Raw genomic sequence first — 15,171 nt, 5'->3', positions numbered from 1 at the left:
ATGGTTCTGTATACAGATTCAAAGGGAATTGGGGGAAAACTAAAATAATGCCCATTTCTAATCATGACTTCTCAAGCTTAGAAAGTACATTTAAGGGGAAATGGACAAAGAAACATGAAATACCTGTGTGTACTGATACCAAGCAATCTGGAGGAGGCATACAAAATCAATTGTTTTAACAGATTGGATTCCATGTTCAGATCTCTCCCTATATATTATTATTATTATTTTTTTAATTGTACATTTATTTAACGAGGCAAGTCAGTTAATAATAAATTCTTATTTACAATGACGGCCTACCCCGGCCAAACCTGGACGACGGTGAGCCAATTGTGCTTCTCCCTATTGGACTCCCAATCACAGCCGGATGTGAAACAGCCTGGATTCGAACCAGGGAATGTAGTGACGCCTCTTGCACTGAGATGCAGTGCCTTAGACCGCTGCGCCACTCGGGTTAGGGTCAACATAATCAAAAGGAATATATTACCAAGCTTGACATATTTATTCCAGGCCCTGACAGTTTCTATTCCATCCAACTTTTTAAATAAAATAAAATGGGCTGCTCTCCAACTATATTTGTCATTGTTGATCAGTCTCATGTCGCTGTGGAGGAATTTTGGCCCTCTCTTCCATGCAGAACTGCTGTAAGTCATCGACATTTGTGGGTTTTCAAGTATGAACTGCTTGTTTCAAGTCTTGTCACAACATCTCAATTGGGATTAGAGCTGGACTTTGACTAGCGCAGACCTAGAGTGGGCCAAATTTCTTCCACAGCGATATGAGAGACGTATCAACAACTACAGGAAGCGTTTGGTTGGAGTCATTGCAGGTAAAGGTGGCACAATATGTTATTGAGTGTAAGGGGGCAATTACTTTTTCACTTGGGCATTGGTGTTGCATAAATTTGTTTATAAAATACATTGAACTACATTGAAATACATTGAACTCAGGTTTGTAGGCCTCCTTGCTCGCACACGCTTTTTCAGTTCTGCCCACAAATTTCCTATAGGATTGAGGTCAGAGCTTTGTGATGGCCACTCCAATACCTTGACTTTGTTGTCCTTTAGCCATTTTGACACAACTTCGGAAGTATGCTTGGTGTCATTGTCCATTTGGAAGACCCATTTGCGACCAAGATTTAACTTAACTGATGTCTTGAGATGCTGCTTCAATATATCCACATAATTTTCCTACCTCATGATGCAATCTATTTTGTGAAGTGCACCAGTCCCTCCTGCAGCAAAGCACCAACACAACATGATGCTGCCACCCCCGTGCCTCACGGTTGGGATGGTGATCTTCGGCTTGCAAGCCTCCCCCTTTTTCCTCCAAACATACGATGGTCATTATGGCCAAACCTTTCTATTTTTGATTTATCAGAGCAGAGGACATTTCTCCAAAAAGTACGATCTTTGTCCCCATGTGCAGTTGCAAACCGTAGTCTGGCTTTTTTATGGCGGTTTTGGAGCAATGGCTTCTTCCTTGCTGAGCGGCCTTTCAGGTTATGTAGATATAAGACTTGTTTTACTGTGGATATAGATACTTTTGTGCCTGTTTCCTCCAGCATCCTCACAAGGTCCCTTGCTGTTGTTCTGGGATTGATTGCCCTTTTTGCAATCTCTAGGAGACAGAACCCATCTCCTTCCTGAGCGGTATGACGGCTGCGTGGTCCCATGGTGTTTATACTTGCGTACTATTGTTTGTACAGATGAACGTGGTACCTTCAGGTGTTTGGAAATTGCTTCTAAGGATGAACCAGACTTGTGGAGGTCTACAATTGTTTTACTGAGGTCTTGGCTGATTTATTTTGATGTTCCCATGATGTCAAGCAAAGAGGCACTGAGTTTGTTGGTAATCCTTGAAATATATCCACAGGTACACCTCCAATTGACTCTAATTATGTAAATTAGCCTACCAGAAGCTTCTAAAGCCATGACATAATTTTCTGGAATTTTCCAAGCTGTTTAAAGGCACAACTTAGTGTATGTAAACTTCTGACCCACTGGAATACAGTGATACAGTGAATTATGAGTGAAATAATCTGTCTGTAAATATTTGTTGGAAAAATGACTTGTGTCAGGCACAAAGTAGATGTCCTAACCGAGTTTCCAAAACTCTAGTTTGTTAACAAGAAACTTGTGGAGTGGTTGAAAAACTAGTTTTAATAACTCCAACCTAAATGTATGTAAACTTCCGACTTCAACTGTACTGGATCACTAGTTAATACTTTAATAATGACACTTTAATAATGTTTACATATCTTGCATTACTCATCTCATATGTATATACTGTATTTCATATCATCTATTTATTCTTGTCTATGCCGCTCGGTCATCGCTCATCCATATATCTACAGTGTATGTATATATTCTTATTCCATTCCTGTTAAGATATTAATTGATTGATATTGCTGTACTGTCAGAATTAGAAGCACAAGCATTTCGCTACACTCGCAATAACATCTGCTAGATCGGTGTGTTAGAACTTGACCGGCCTGCACAGAGCCCTGACCTCAACCCCATCAAACACCTTTGGGATGAATTGTACACCAAACTGTGAGCCAGACCTAATCGTCCAACATCAGTGCCCAACCTCACTAATGCTCTTGTAGCTGAATGGAAGCAAGTCCCCACAGCAATGTTCCAACATCTAGTGGAAAGCCTTCCCAGAAGAGTGGAGGCTGTTATAGCAGCAAAGGGGGGACCAACTCCATATTAACGCCCATGATTTTGGAATGACATGTTTGATGAGCATGTGTCCACATACATTTGGCCATGTAGTGTATGTTGTTCACTTTAAAGAATGTTTGGTATAGTGGCCATTTTGTTTGTTTGTTTTTGTGTTTGTTTTTAAGGTCTTATAAAATGATAATAATAAAACAAAGTCACAAGTTTTCATTCCAGCAGTAGGCTTAACCTGGGTCTGTGAAATCAGCTCAAATCAGCTCATCCTTTTAAGCTGTGGAGTCAGAAAGTCGCTTGCTCACCACTCATCAGTGAAGTCCAGTTTGATGGTGCTGGTAGTGGTTCCCTCAGTGCTGTAGTGTAAACTCAGGACTGGTTCTGCTGTGCTGGCTCGACTACCTCCTGGTCCAGTACTGCTACTGGGTGCCCCGGGCGAGGTTCCAGCTACACTGGCAGATACAGACTGGGTTTTCACCTTGATTGAACTCGCTCCAGCACTTCGCTCCACACTCACAGCTTCTGATGCTCCTGAGAGACAGAGACAGAGAGAGCAAGAAAGGGAAGTAGAAAAAGATAGATTATTTAATAAAGTGGAATATATTAGCTTTATATTTGACAATAGTTTAGTCTTTGAGTGGCTCCTGCTTACCAAAGTAAAAATCCCTACTAGCCTCCATACATTTTCAACCCAGTTATTCATCGTAAGGCATTGGGTACAGTTGAGACTTTGTGATAAAACAATGAACTAGTGTGTAGACTAAAAATATTCTAGCAAACAGATTCCATTTCAGTGTTAGCTCTTTGCAGAATGTAGTCTGTAGTTGTGTTGGTTAAAAACATGTCAACTAGATTATATTTGATGTTTTTTACTATATAGGACAATATAATATGATGATGCACATGCAGCATTGTTATTTGAGGTAGATCAATGGCAAATTTGCTGGTGTTAAAATCTTGGTGTTGAGGTAAAAAAAAAAGAAAGTGTTGCGAGTGTTATATCGGAGTGTTGTTCAAGTGGGGTTAACCTATGGGATTGAAATTGACGCCACATGCGGTGAATAAATGAAGTGTTATTTGAATCCCAGTGGAATCGTTACTCTACCGCGTCAACTCTGAATGAAAAAGACGTGGTGAGGGCCCCTATGATCATATCTCCCAGGATGCTTTGTTGCAGGTTGCTTTTTAGAATAGTTTGTTTAATATCTATGTTTCTGCATGCACGTTGATTCATTGATCTTATAATACACAAAGATAAATAACCCATTTTACTTCACTAATTCAATCCGTAAGTGGTTGGACTAATTTCACCCATTATTGAGATGGTTGTTCCAGTTTAGATGGTTTAAGTAGTCTAATTTATCCATCTTCCCCACCTTGACAGACATTCTAACTGCAGATTGCGGGTGATTAAAAGTTCCATCTGTTTAATATCCTAGATCTGAGTGGATTCCAATAGGAATTATACAACACAAGCCAGCATAATGTGACTTGCCAATGTTGCCTGCAAACCAAAAGTTTCAGACCACTGTGTTAGGGTAAAACAAGGCTGTCAAAGTATTGCCTTATGATGAAAGTAATGTACTGTCATTAAGAATTGTATTTTTATGATATAATATTCACTTAGGCATTCACTTGCTGAAGACTACAAGACAATGCCATCGAATGCAACAATCATGTCTCTGTCAATAGCAAACACAGACATGGGTGGTACTGGTAACCTAAACATTTCCTCAAAAGGCACCCTGTGAAATAAATATGTGAATAAGGTTTTACACCCCACAGTCTCATATCACAAAAACACAATAGTTACGGTAACACCACAGGTGTTAATGCCCTAACACTAAGGAAGTTTAACAGCATCTGCCCTAATAAAGTGTTCAATTAAGTCCAAATTCATAACACCCATAGGAGACCCAATGTTAGGAGACCCAACACTCTTGGGGTGTTAGTTTATCAACACTTTGAAAAGTGTTAGTTTAACACTATTTCGGCGGGTCATATACAGTGCATTCGGAACATATTCAGACCCCTAGACTTTTTCCACATTTTCTTACGCTACAGCCTTATTCTAAAATTGATTACATTTGTTTTCTTCCTCATCAATCTACACACAATACCCCATAATGACAAACCAAAAACAGGTTTTTAGAAATGTTAGCACATTTATTAAAGACTTTAAAACTGAAATATCACATTTACATAAGTATTCTGACCCTTTACACAGTACTTTGTTGAAGCACCTTTGCCAGCAATCACAGCCTCAAGCCTTCTTGGGTATGATGCTACAAGCTTGGCACAACTGTATTTTGGGAGTTTCTCCCATTCTTCTCTGCAGATCCTCTCAAGCTTTATCAGGTTGGATGGGGAGCATCGCGGCACAGCTATTTCCGTCTTTCCAGAGATGTTCGATCGGGTTCAAGTCCGGGCTCTGGCCGGGCCACTCAAGGACATTCAGAGACTTGTCCCGAAGCCACTGCTGCGTTGTCTTGGCTGTGTGCTTAGGGTCATTGTCCGGTTGCAAGGTGAACCTTTGCTTCAGTCTGAGGTCCTGAGCAGGTTTTCATCAAGGATCCCTCGGGCCTCCCGAGTGGCCCTGTGGTCTAAGGCACTGCATCACAGTGCTAGCTGTGCCACTAGAGATTCTAGGTACGAGTCCAGGCGGCCGCAACCGGGAGACCCTTGGGGCGGCGCACAATTGAACCAGCGTCGTCCGGGTTAGGGGAGGGATTGGCCGGCAAGGATATCCTTGTCCCATCGCACACTAGCGACTCATGTGGCGGGCCAGGCACAGTGCATGGTGACACGGTCACCAGGTGTACAGTGTTTCCTCCGACACATTGGTGCGGCTGGCTTCCGGGTTTAGTGGGCAGTGTGTCAAGAAGCAGTGCGGCTTTGTTGGGTTGTGTTTCGGAGGACACACGGCTCTCGACCTTCGCCTCTCCCGAGTCCGTACGGAAGTTGCAGCGATGAGACAAGAGTAACTACCAATTTGATACCACGAAACTGGGGAGAAAAAGGGCAACGCACAAAAAAAGTACAATAAAAAGGATTGCTCTGTACTTAGCTCCATTTATCTTTCCCTTGATCCTGACTAGTCTCCCAGTCCCTGAAAAACATCCCCACAGCATGATGCTGCCACCCCCATGCTTCAACATAGGGATGGTGCCAGGTTTCCTCCAGACGTAACGCTTGGCATTCAGGCCAGAGAGTTCAATATTGGGTTCATCTGACCAAAGAATCCTTTAGGTGCCTTTTGTCAAACTCCAAGCCGGCTGTCATGTGCATTTTACTGAGGAGTGGCTCCTGTCTGGCCACTTTACCATAAAGGCCTGATTGGTGGAGTGCTGCACAGATGGTAATCCTTCTGGAAGTTTTTGGAAGGCACTTCTCCCCCGATTGCTCAGTTAGGCCGGGTGGCCAGCTCTAGGAAGAGTCTTAGTGGTTCCAAACTACTTCCATTTAAGAATGATGGAAGCCACTCTGATCTTAGGGACCTTCAATGCTGCAGAAATGTTTTGGTACCCTTCCCCAGGTCTATGTCTCAACTCAATCCTGTGTTGGAGCTCTACGGACAATTCCTTTGACCTCATGGCTTGGTTTTTGCTCTGACATGCACTGTCAACTGTGGGACCTTATATAGATAGGTGTGTTCCTTTCCAAATCATGTCCAATCATTGAATTTACCACAGGTGAACTCCAATCAAGTTGTAGAAACATCTCAAGGATGATCAATGGAAACAGGATGCACCTGAGCTCAATTTCAAGTCTCATAGCAAAGGGTCTGAATACGAATATAAATAAGGTATTTCTGTTTTATAATGTTTTATAATGTTACATATATATGTTTTATATATGTTTTAGAATGTTTTTTAATAAATAAACAATTATAAAAAGCAGTTGTGCTTTGTCATTGTGGGGTATTGTGTGTAGATTGATGAATAAGGCTGTACTGTATCAAAATATGGAAAAGGGAAAGGGTCTGAATACTTTCCAAATGCACTGTATATTCAAAGAGCTTCTATATGGTCCTTGAGTTGCCTTTCCTCCCACAGACACGTTTCCATAAAATCCCCGTCCGCTTTGTCATTATGGGTTATTGTGTGTAGATGGATGAGGAAAATGTTTAATTCATCCATTTTAGAATAAGGCTGTAAAATGTAACAACATTTGGAAAAATTCAAGGGGTCAAGTGAAGGGGTATAGGAATGCATTTACAGATGCACAATCGAGAGCATCCAGTCGGGCTGTATCACAGCCTGGTATGGCAACTGCACCCCCGTCAGCCGCAAGGCTCTCCGGAGGGTAGTGAGGTCTGCACAACGCATCACTGGGGGAAAACTACCTGCCCTCCATGACACCTACACCCCGCGATGTCACAGGTCAGTACAGGTGCAGGTGCAGCAAAGAGACTGATAGACAGCTTCTATCTCAAGGCCATCAGACTGCTAAACAGCAATCACTGCTGCCTACATGGAGAACCAATCACTGGCCATTTCAATAAATGGATCACTAGTCACTTTATACAATGCCACTTTAATAATGTTGACATATCTTACATTACTCATCACATGTATATACTGTATTCTATACCATCTATTGCACCTTGACGATGCCGCTCGGTCATCGCTCATCCATATATTTACATGTACATATTCTCATTCAGCCCTTTAGATGTGTGTGTATTAGGTAGCTGTTAGAGAATTGTTAGATTACATGTTAGACATTACTGCACTGTTGGAACTAGAAGCACAAGCATTTCGCTACACTCGCATTAACATCAACTAACCATTTGTATGTGACCAATAACATTTGATTGTATACACACTAAGAAAGTGCTGAATTTAACACTGTGTTAAAATTCTGATCTCAAATATGCTGTGCATACTCAGTCCTCTGTGCTGCATTGTACGCTCACCTCCTAGTGACTGTCTTGTTACACAATAACATTTTCGTGTAGGTCTACTACACACAGTTCACACTGACAGTGTGCAAGGCATTCCTTACACAGAGGAAGAGTGAAATGGTTTCAATCGTCCCAAACCACAGCAGCAATACATACAATGTATCATATACTTTCAAAAACGTGAGGTGCACTTGATTTAACTTGCCCATCACAACGGTACCAATAGAACCAATAGGACAGCGACCACCCTGCACGCCGGTGAAGCTAAATCAAGTGGACCTCAAGCATTTGCCAGTGTTTGACCCAGATCTGAACCAAAACATCACACAGGTGAGTAGGAAACAACACAAATATACAGGGGTCAAACGCAAGCCTCTCAAACTACCACCACACACAATAGTTCCCCATCACAAAATGGGGCTTGGAATGTCATTGTATCCTAGGGTATATTGTGTTAATGTTCTGTGAAATAAGCCAATACAGGGACGATTGTTAATGGTCTGAGCGTGAGATGATTTACAGCCCGGCTGTGACTGAGTGAAAAGGCAGAAGAAGAGGAGCAAGATTGTGTTATGAGTCCAACATAAAAACAATACTTTATTTTAATTTTATTTAACTAGGAAAGTCAGTTAAGAACAAATTCTTATTTCACAGTGACGGCCTACCCCGGCCAAACCCTAACCCAGACGATGCTGAGCCAATTGTGCGCCGCCCTATGGGACTCCCAATCACAGTTGGTTGTGATACAGCCCGGGATCGAACCAGGGTCTGTAGTGACGCCTCTAGCACTGAGATGCAGTGCCTTAGACCGGGAGCCCAAGGGCTGGCGAATGACCAAACATGATCTCAAGCTATAGGTTCAACAAGAGAGCTTTGGATAAGATATCCAACACCAGCCTTCGCCCTGGGGACTGGGTTAGCCAAATGTGACTAGAATGCATGCCTAGTGAAAATGCTCTCAGGTAAAGATGGTGGAGGGACAAGGTGCACACCGGAAGTCTCATGCAAATACATTTTTTTAAATGCCACACAGACGAGACAGAAAGCACAGAGGAAAACAGAGATACAAAAGAAGGAGAGAAAGAGAGGAAGAAACTACAGGGATACAGGGAAAGAAGGAGAGTTTAGGAGGGAGGGAGAGAGAGAGCGACAGCGAGAGAAAGATAGAATGGAGGAAAAGAGAGGAGAGGAGACGCACCCTGCTGCTCATCCAGAGTCATGGATCCCAGCTGTTTGTTAACCACAGATGAGGGAGAATCTGGAACACAAATAAGACTCACTAAACAACGGGCATAGAGGTCGGAGGTCACACCAGAGGTCATATGGTCACGCTCGGGTCAAAGTTCAAACGCTGCTTAAATTGGACCAAGGCCAAGCAGGAAGAAGAGTTACATGAACAGACAGTGTTCTTTGTTGCAACGCTGGGAAACGCTAGGAAGGACAAGTTGATATTGATATGGGTATAGAACAGCAGCAATTGCCCTAGACACAGCTTGTGGGAGATTGAACACAGACTGTAGAGTGCCACACGTGCAGAGCTGAAAAATATATCACACGCGCGATTCAAGGTTTGATGTCAATGGAAGATTTACACAGTAGTTTAACTTATTCACTCAAGTTACTCTCACAGGGCCGAGTGAGACCTAAGTCATGGTCTGATGGACCTCACAGTAATACCAACATCCACTCACTCCATGCCTGTTAAGCGGATACCAGTGGCAAACCACACTGACCAAAACCCATGTCATGCCCAAACACCTCTCACCTTACGTGAGCAGTAGTCAGTCATCTCAAAAAGGGCATCATGCAGAGATTCATCATTGGTCAACCTTTTACTCCACCTCAATTTAGATTGATAGACTTCACCAAAAAAGGTGTTACCGGTACATATTGATTGATTCCCACCCCAATGTCACATGGTCTGATGACAGTGCATTCCACTGCAATTCAAGCTACGTACGTACACATTACAGCGTTGCGTTAGGCACATCGTAGAGGATTGAGGATGAACATTGTTATTTCACCTTAATATGAAAATACCAATTGGTGTGCACAAAGTAGCTTCCTCAGTGTCTACAGTCAACCCAGATATTTCACAGCACCGACGAGGCCTTTCGCCATTACTGAAGCTCAAATGTTCACGTCCAAATATGGACATATTTAGCTTAAGTACAAAGAAAACTAAATCATTGTTGCCACTTACATTATATACTGTATGTATTCTCATATTTCAACACTGTAAGAATTCTACAATGGGGTTAAGTGAGTTGGAAAGTGATGTGTACCAGACGGAGTGAAGACGCTTAGTACAACATGACATTAATAGACCATGGGGGTGTATGCGTCAATCGTTACATCAGCTCCGAGAAGATCTGATACAAAGGCTGTAGAGAGATCAGATCTTAATCTTAACCATCCACAGTCGTAGTCAATGTTCCCTCGCCATTTTTCGGCACTGGTGTCAGGTCTGCTGAGCACAAACTTGAACGTTGTGAAAATTCTGTGCAACTTCTGGCACGTTTATTGTGAACACAGGCTGTACCCGCTTTGAGTTCCAGTTATAACAGTGTCCAAGAAGGCCACTGTGGCTATCTGATCATAATGTAGGCCAATCAGAGTGGCCTACCATCAAACACAATGGAGAAAACGCATCCCATAACATTTTTACATTGAAATAGCTGTTCTATCATTCAGTCTACAGTAGCAGCCAATGGGTGGTGTTCAATATAGGCCTACATTCCATTAGACTTTTGGAAAAAATATGCAGGGCTTGACATTAACCTGTTTACTCACTTGTCCTTCAGACAAGGAGGTGAATGAATTGCCAGAAACCACTTTACAAAATAAAATTAGCTTAAAAAACTAGCTTACTCAAGCCTGTCTCAAAATATAACACTGTCCCCCCTTAAGACGGAAAAAAATGCTCTTTACCGGACTTGCTTTTCAAAGATGTCAAGAATTGCACACATTTTGTAGGAAGCAACCACTCCCCCATTACCGACTAGAACTGAGCTATAACTGGGCTAATAACCCACTAGCAAAGAATATGAACAAATGTACACGTGACTCTAGCTTTGATCTCAAAACAAGCGCAACTACTATCGACCACTCATGCTGTAAACACAGTCCGGTTCAAAGTGAACTGCACAGATCCATATATGACAATGGTCTATTTGCATATAGGGATACTGCAGCTCTGATTGGTTGTACCGCACCGGCAATATTCACCTGCAATAACATCTGCTGAACACGTGTACGTGACCAATAAAATATGATTTGTTAAAGAGAAAAACTAGAAAGTTGAGTGAAGTTCAATCTCGTGCTTCTCTGCGCGAGCTGATATTTATTCTGCATGGTAGTCCAGAGGGAACTGCGTGCCAACCACTTCATATTGCTTTTGATGCCAAGGGGGTGAAGAAGCAGTGTTCCACAGCCAGAGGGTGCCAAATGCCACACCGTACAGGGGAGCTACAGGCGGGACTACCCAAGCAGCAAAGGGGGGGTTGTGCATGTTTGGTGGGAAGGGGTTTGGGTGAGGTGTATATGAGAATTAGGAAAGGGAATTTGGGTAGAGGGGGTGGTGAGTTAGGGAGAAGAGAGAAAAGGGTGTATGGGTGTGAGGATTGGAGTAGGATGAAGACGACCCCTAGACAGATATAAGGTCAGATTCACTAGGGTAAGATGATCCTGGATCTGTACGGGCAACGTTTGACCGAAAGTATGGGAATATTAAGTGGAAAGCAGGAAGTAGAGGGGTTGGGGTGGCAAGTAACCTGCAGGGGGGGGCGTCTCGGTGGAAGCACCAACAGCAGCAGCCCCCCTTGATTGGATCTCAGTGGCTGCGGTGGAGGAAGGGGTTTGGCTCTGTCCTGGGGGGTCGGCCAACAGGAGCAACCGCTGCAAACGCCTACACACTAGACTTACCGGCAGCCGGTTAGGGCCGTACTCTGACAGAGAGATAGAGAGATGAGAGGGATAGAGTGAATGGAGGCAGAAGACAAGAGAAGGAGGAGAGGTAAACAAAGGGAGACAAAGGGAAATAAAAGGAAATAATATGGTTGAAAAAGGAGAGGGTAAGGCTGCTGCTTGAGTGGCACGGCTCCCACACACCAATAGACGGTACACACACACTCACACACACACGTGTTTTGGTCTGCTTGTGGGAGTCTACTATGAGTCACCGGTTAGCTCCCCTCAAATCAAATATGATGACTCGCCCCTCTTATGGGAGTACTCAGTGTGTGTGTGTTCTCTCCACGCAATTCTTACCAGACAGTGCAATCTCTGTGGTGGGTGTGGGTGTTGGCGTGGGGGTCAATGGCATGTCTGCCTGACTCCTCTGTTCTGAGTCTAGGGAGGAGGTGAGGGAGGAGGGGAGCACTGAGCCCTCCATGGACGAGCAGGTTGACGCAGGAGGTGCTGTAACTGTTGACGATGACTCTGAGGTGGACTTGGGGAGGGGTACCGGTACAGAGGCAACGGCTGGGGCCTGTGTTTCCATGGAGCCCTCTAGGGATCTGGCTTGTTGTGAAGGGGGTATTGTAGGGAGCGTTGGGATGGTGGGTGTTGTAAGAGCCCCCTCTATACGGGGAAGAGTGCCTGGAGGAGACAAATGGAACAGATGTTTTGGAACAGGGTTTTTTTCTGAAGCATGTCTTTTCAGTGTTACTTCAAGGAGAATTTCTATCTTCAGACAGTTCTATTATATTGTATTCTATTTCAGTATTTTGTATTCAATTATTTCCAACTTTTAACGTTTGTCCCTTTTAACGTTTGTCCCAAACGAACAACTAAGGTCTGATCTTAGATCTGTGGCAACGGGCCAACACTAAGTACCATTTAAGCTGGCCGCCAACCACTACCGTCCCAGTGTCTCACCTCTTGGGCGTGTTTGAGAGCGCGTGGTCCCCCGGCTGCTCTGGGCCTCGCTGGCCTCCTCGAACCAGCGAGACAACATGTCTGACATCCTCTGCATCAGCGATACGTTCTGGCTCTGTTCTCCTGGGGGGGGGGGGGGTTCAAAGGTCAGAGATCGAGTTGGCATGGGACATGACTAGTCGGCATTTCTCAGCACAACATTTCCTTGAAAACCTACAAAGTTATTGTTGTTGTTGCCCCCTTTACCACCGGTCCAGAGAATCCTCGTATCAGGGTATAGCTTGTACTATAATGCATAAGTCCCTCAATAGCCAACAGCGGAGTACCAATCCACTGCATCATCCAGACATTGACTAATTGGGGAAAAAAGTTTGCTTCTCCTTCATCTACAATACCCTAAGATCTATAAAAGTCTGTGATAGCGAGAGGCAGCTTTATCACAGTCCCAGCTGGGCTCGTAATAAGTTGTGAGTCAGTGAAAGCTAAAGCTAACGAGATCCCCATAGACAGAGATAGGCCCTGTTAGCCTCATTAGCAATGAGAGGTAGAGGCTCTGGGTGAGAGATTAGAGCTCAGGGTCTCAGAGGAGATGGAAGAGACGTAGAGAGTAATCAGGCTGTGTGTGTGTGTGTGTGTCAGGGAGACCGAGAGAGCGAGAGAGAGAGAGAGAGAGAGAGAGAGAGAGTAGAATGTGTGTCTGTGTTCAGTCATACCAATTGTGTTCAGTCATACCAAATGAAGAATAATGGAGAGACTGAGGAGGCAATAGAGAAGAGAGAGAGGGAGACTGTGTGTTTGTTGTGAGAGTGATTGTGCACTCTTACCGTCCCGCTCTCTTTCGCTCTCAGGGCGAGCACGGGGTCCAGTGTCAGACCAGTCACCTCGTAGACGAAGACGCTTCACTGGGGGTTGCCGCAGCTGTGAACAGACACACAAAACATTAAGCATAGTTAAAAATAGCCATGGCACAGTCCCAGTCACTCCCCCACACAGGAAAACAGGCCTAGAGCCAGGGACCTGGTCACACAACACTGGTGCCTTAACTCCTCCCATGGGGACAGCTAGAGAGAGGGACAGCCAACTTCAGGAGAGAGAGATGAAGAGAGAGCGAGAACGTGGGAGAGACAGAATCACAACTGTGTGGAGAGATAAATAAATAGAGCGAGAGGGAGGGGGTGAGAGAAGGTAAAGAGCTGAGGGGAGCTGAGGAGAGAGGAGAAAAAGACAGGCGAGATAGTGAGAGGGCTGAAGGTGTGACAAAGAGTTGCACAAGTAGGGTTGCAGGAGTAAGATTATGGGTGGAGGAAGAGAACATTAGAGAGAGGTAAAAAGATTCCTTGGCAGGCCCTACAGTCCCCGTTCTGGTCTATTTCGGTGGGGTGAGTGGTGGAACATTGCCTGCGTCGGTAGCTGTATTTAGAAAGGCATGTGGGAGCAGAGCCGGGTGACAGTTGAGACAGCTGAGGAGACTGGCACCGTGATCTAGCACATCCAGAAAAACTGGTTCCCCCCAAGCCCTTACTCTTAACTTGGCCCACGTCCTTACAGAGGCTGTGTTTGTTTGCGGGAGTGTGTGTGTGTGTGTGTGTGTGTGTGTGTGTACCACTGAGTTTATGAGCAGAATCTTTTCTTGTCTTCCTTCCCCTGGAATCTAGTGTGTGATCCTTCACTCATCTCCTTTTAATTTTATTCTCCCTCTTAATCCTCCTGTTCCCTCTCTTTCTTCCTTCCTTCCCCTCTTCCTCGCTCTTTATGTCCTTCCTCAGACCTGTCAGGGTTGTTTGTTCCTCTCACTGCACCAGCTGCCACCGCACAACACATTAACAGGAGATGCCCTGAGAGCACTTCAGTCACTCAACACAAAGCCAGCTATGTCTGTTTACAATCAACATCCCCTTGGTTTGAGAGTGGAGGGGGAGCTAACATTCAGGGTTGGGTAGGTTACTTTCTAAATGTAATCCATTACAGTTACTAGTTACCTGTTGAAAATGTTCATTAGTAACTTAACTTTTGGATTACCAAAATCCAGTAACATAATCTGATTATATTCCATTACTTTTAGATTACTTTCCCCTTAACAGGCATTAGAAGACACAAATGTATGCTACCGACTGAACGACATCTATTGCAGGATGAATCAATGTGAAAGTTTACATAGCTGGCCATATATGGATGGTAATGTTTACTTTATGGGTTGGTTATGTAGGCTTCTTCTAACCCATCACGTTCTACTACGTAGAACAATATGATTCAATTATACCTTTACATTAAAAACCAAGGTCTATAAGAATTCTAGTCGTTCCAATAAATGTTATACCCCTTGATCTTCAAGAATAAGACTTGGAGATATGGAAATACAGATTAGCCAATTTGTTTTACCTGAGCATAACCCCAAAACGAATGATTTATTAGCCAGCCCTACTCTGTTGTTTATTTTGTTGTCACGGAGGACTGATTGGGCTCATTGAATCGAGTGGAAAAATAAATGCTGCGCTCATGGAATGGCGTGCTTTGAGCACTACTGAAAAGTGCTATTTACGTGTGAAAAAGGAATGCCATATGCTGCATTTGCTATAGGCCTATTGTTTACCTTTTTGTTGGTGACACTTTGATATCTTGATAATATGCAGCTGTTTAAAGAGAAAATCCACAGAGGAACCAATAACAAAACCTGTTTTGGTAAAAAGCTGAGGGATGGGCCTGGAG

The 15,171-nt window shown here is 43.9% G+C and overlaps 1 protein-coding gene across 23 annotated transcripts in view; it reads right to left on the bottom strand.

The window, feature by feature from the left end:
• The window catches only part of LOC110501341 (DDB1- and CUL4-associated factor 6), a 75,605-nt gene that overhangs the window by 13,458 nt on the left and 46,976 nt on the right, over positions 1-15,171 (bottom strand). For 6 of the 23 annotated variants that reach the window (XM_021578837.3, XM_021578839.3, XM_021578840.3 and 3 more), the window contains exons 8-13: positions 13,290-13,383; positions 12,466-12,588; positions 11,857-12,186; positions 11,361-11,534; positions 8,786-8,845; positions 2,987-3,212 (exon numbers count right to left, since the gene is read on the bottom strand). In XM_021578837.3, the coding sequence (XP_021434512.3) occupies positions 2,987-3,212; positions 8,786-8,845; positions 11,361-11,534; positions 11,857-12,186; positions 12,466-12,588; positions 13,290-13,383 (1,007 nt within the window). The remainder of the gene's footprint in view (positions 1-2,986; positions 3,213-8,785; positions 8,846-11,360; positions 11,535-11,856; positions 12,187-12,465; positions 12,589-13,289; positions 13,384-15,171) is intronic. The other 17 variants (XM_021578841.3, XM_090215414.1, XM_090215416.1 and 14 more) reach the window with 3 other exon arrangements.

This window comes from Oncorhynchus mykiss, chromosome 22 (genome assembly GCF_057628025.1).
Source record: "Oncorhynchus mykiss isolate SJ-2025 chromosome 22, ASM5762802v1, whole genome shotgun sequence".
In the NCBI taxonomy this organism is placed as follows: Eukaryota; Metazoa; Chordata; class Actinopteri; order Salmoniformes; family Salmonidae; genus Oncorhynchus; species Oncorhynchus mykiss.
The sequence above is the reverse complement of the archived record's forward strand: the minus strand, read 5'-3'. Positions and strand labels throughout refer to the sequence as shown.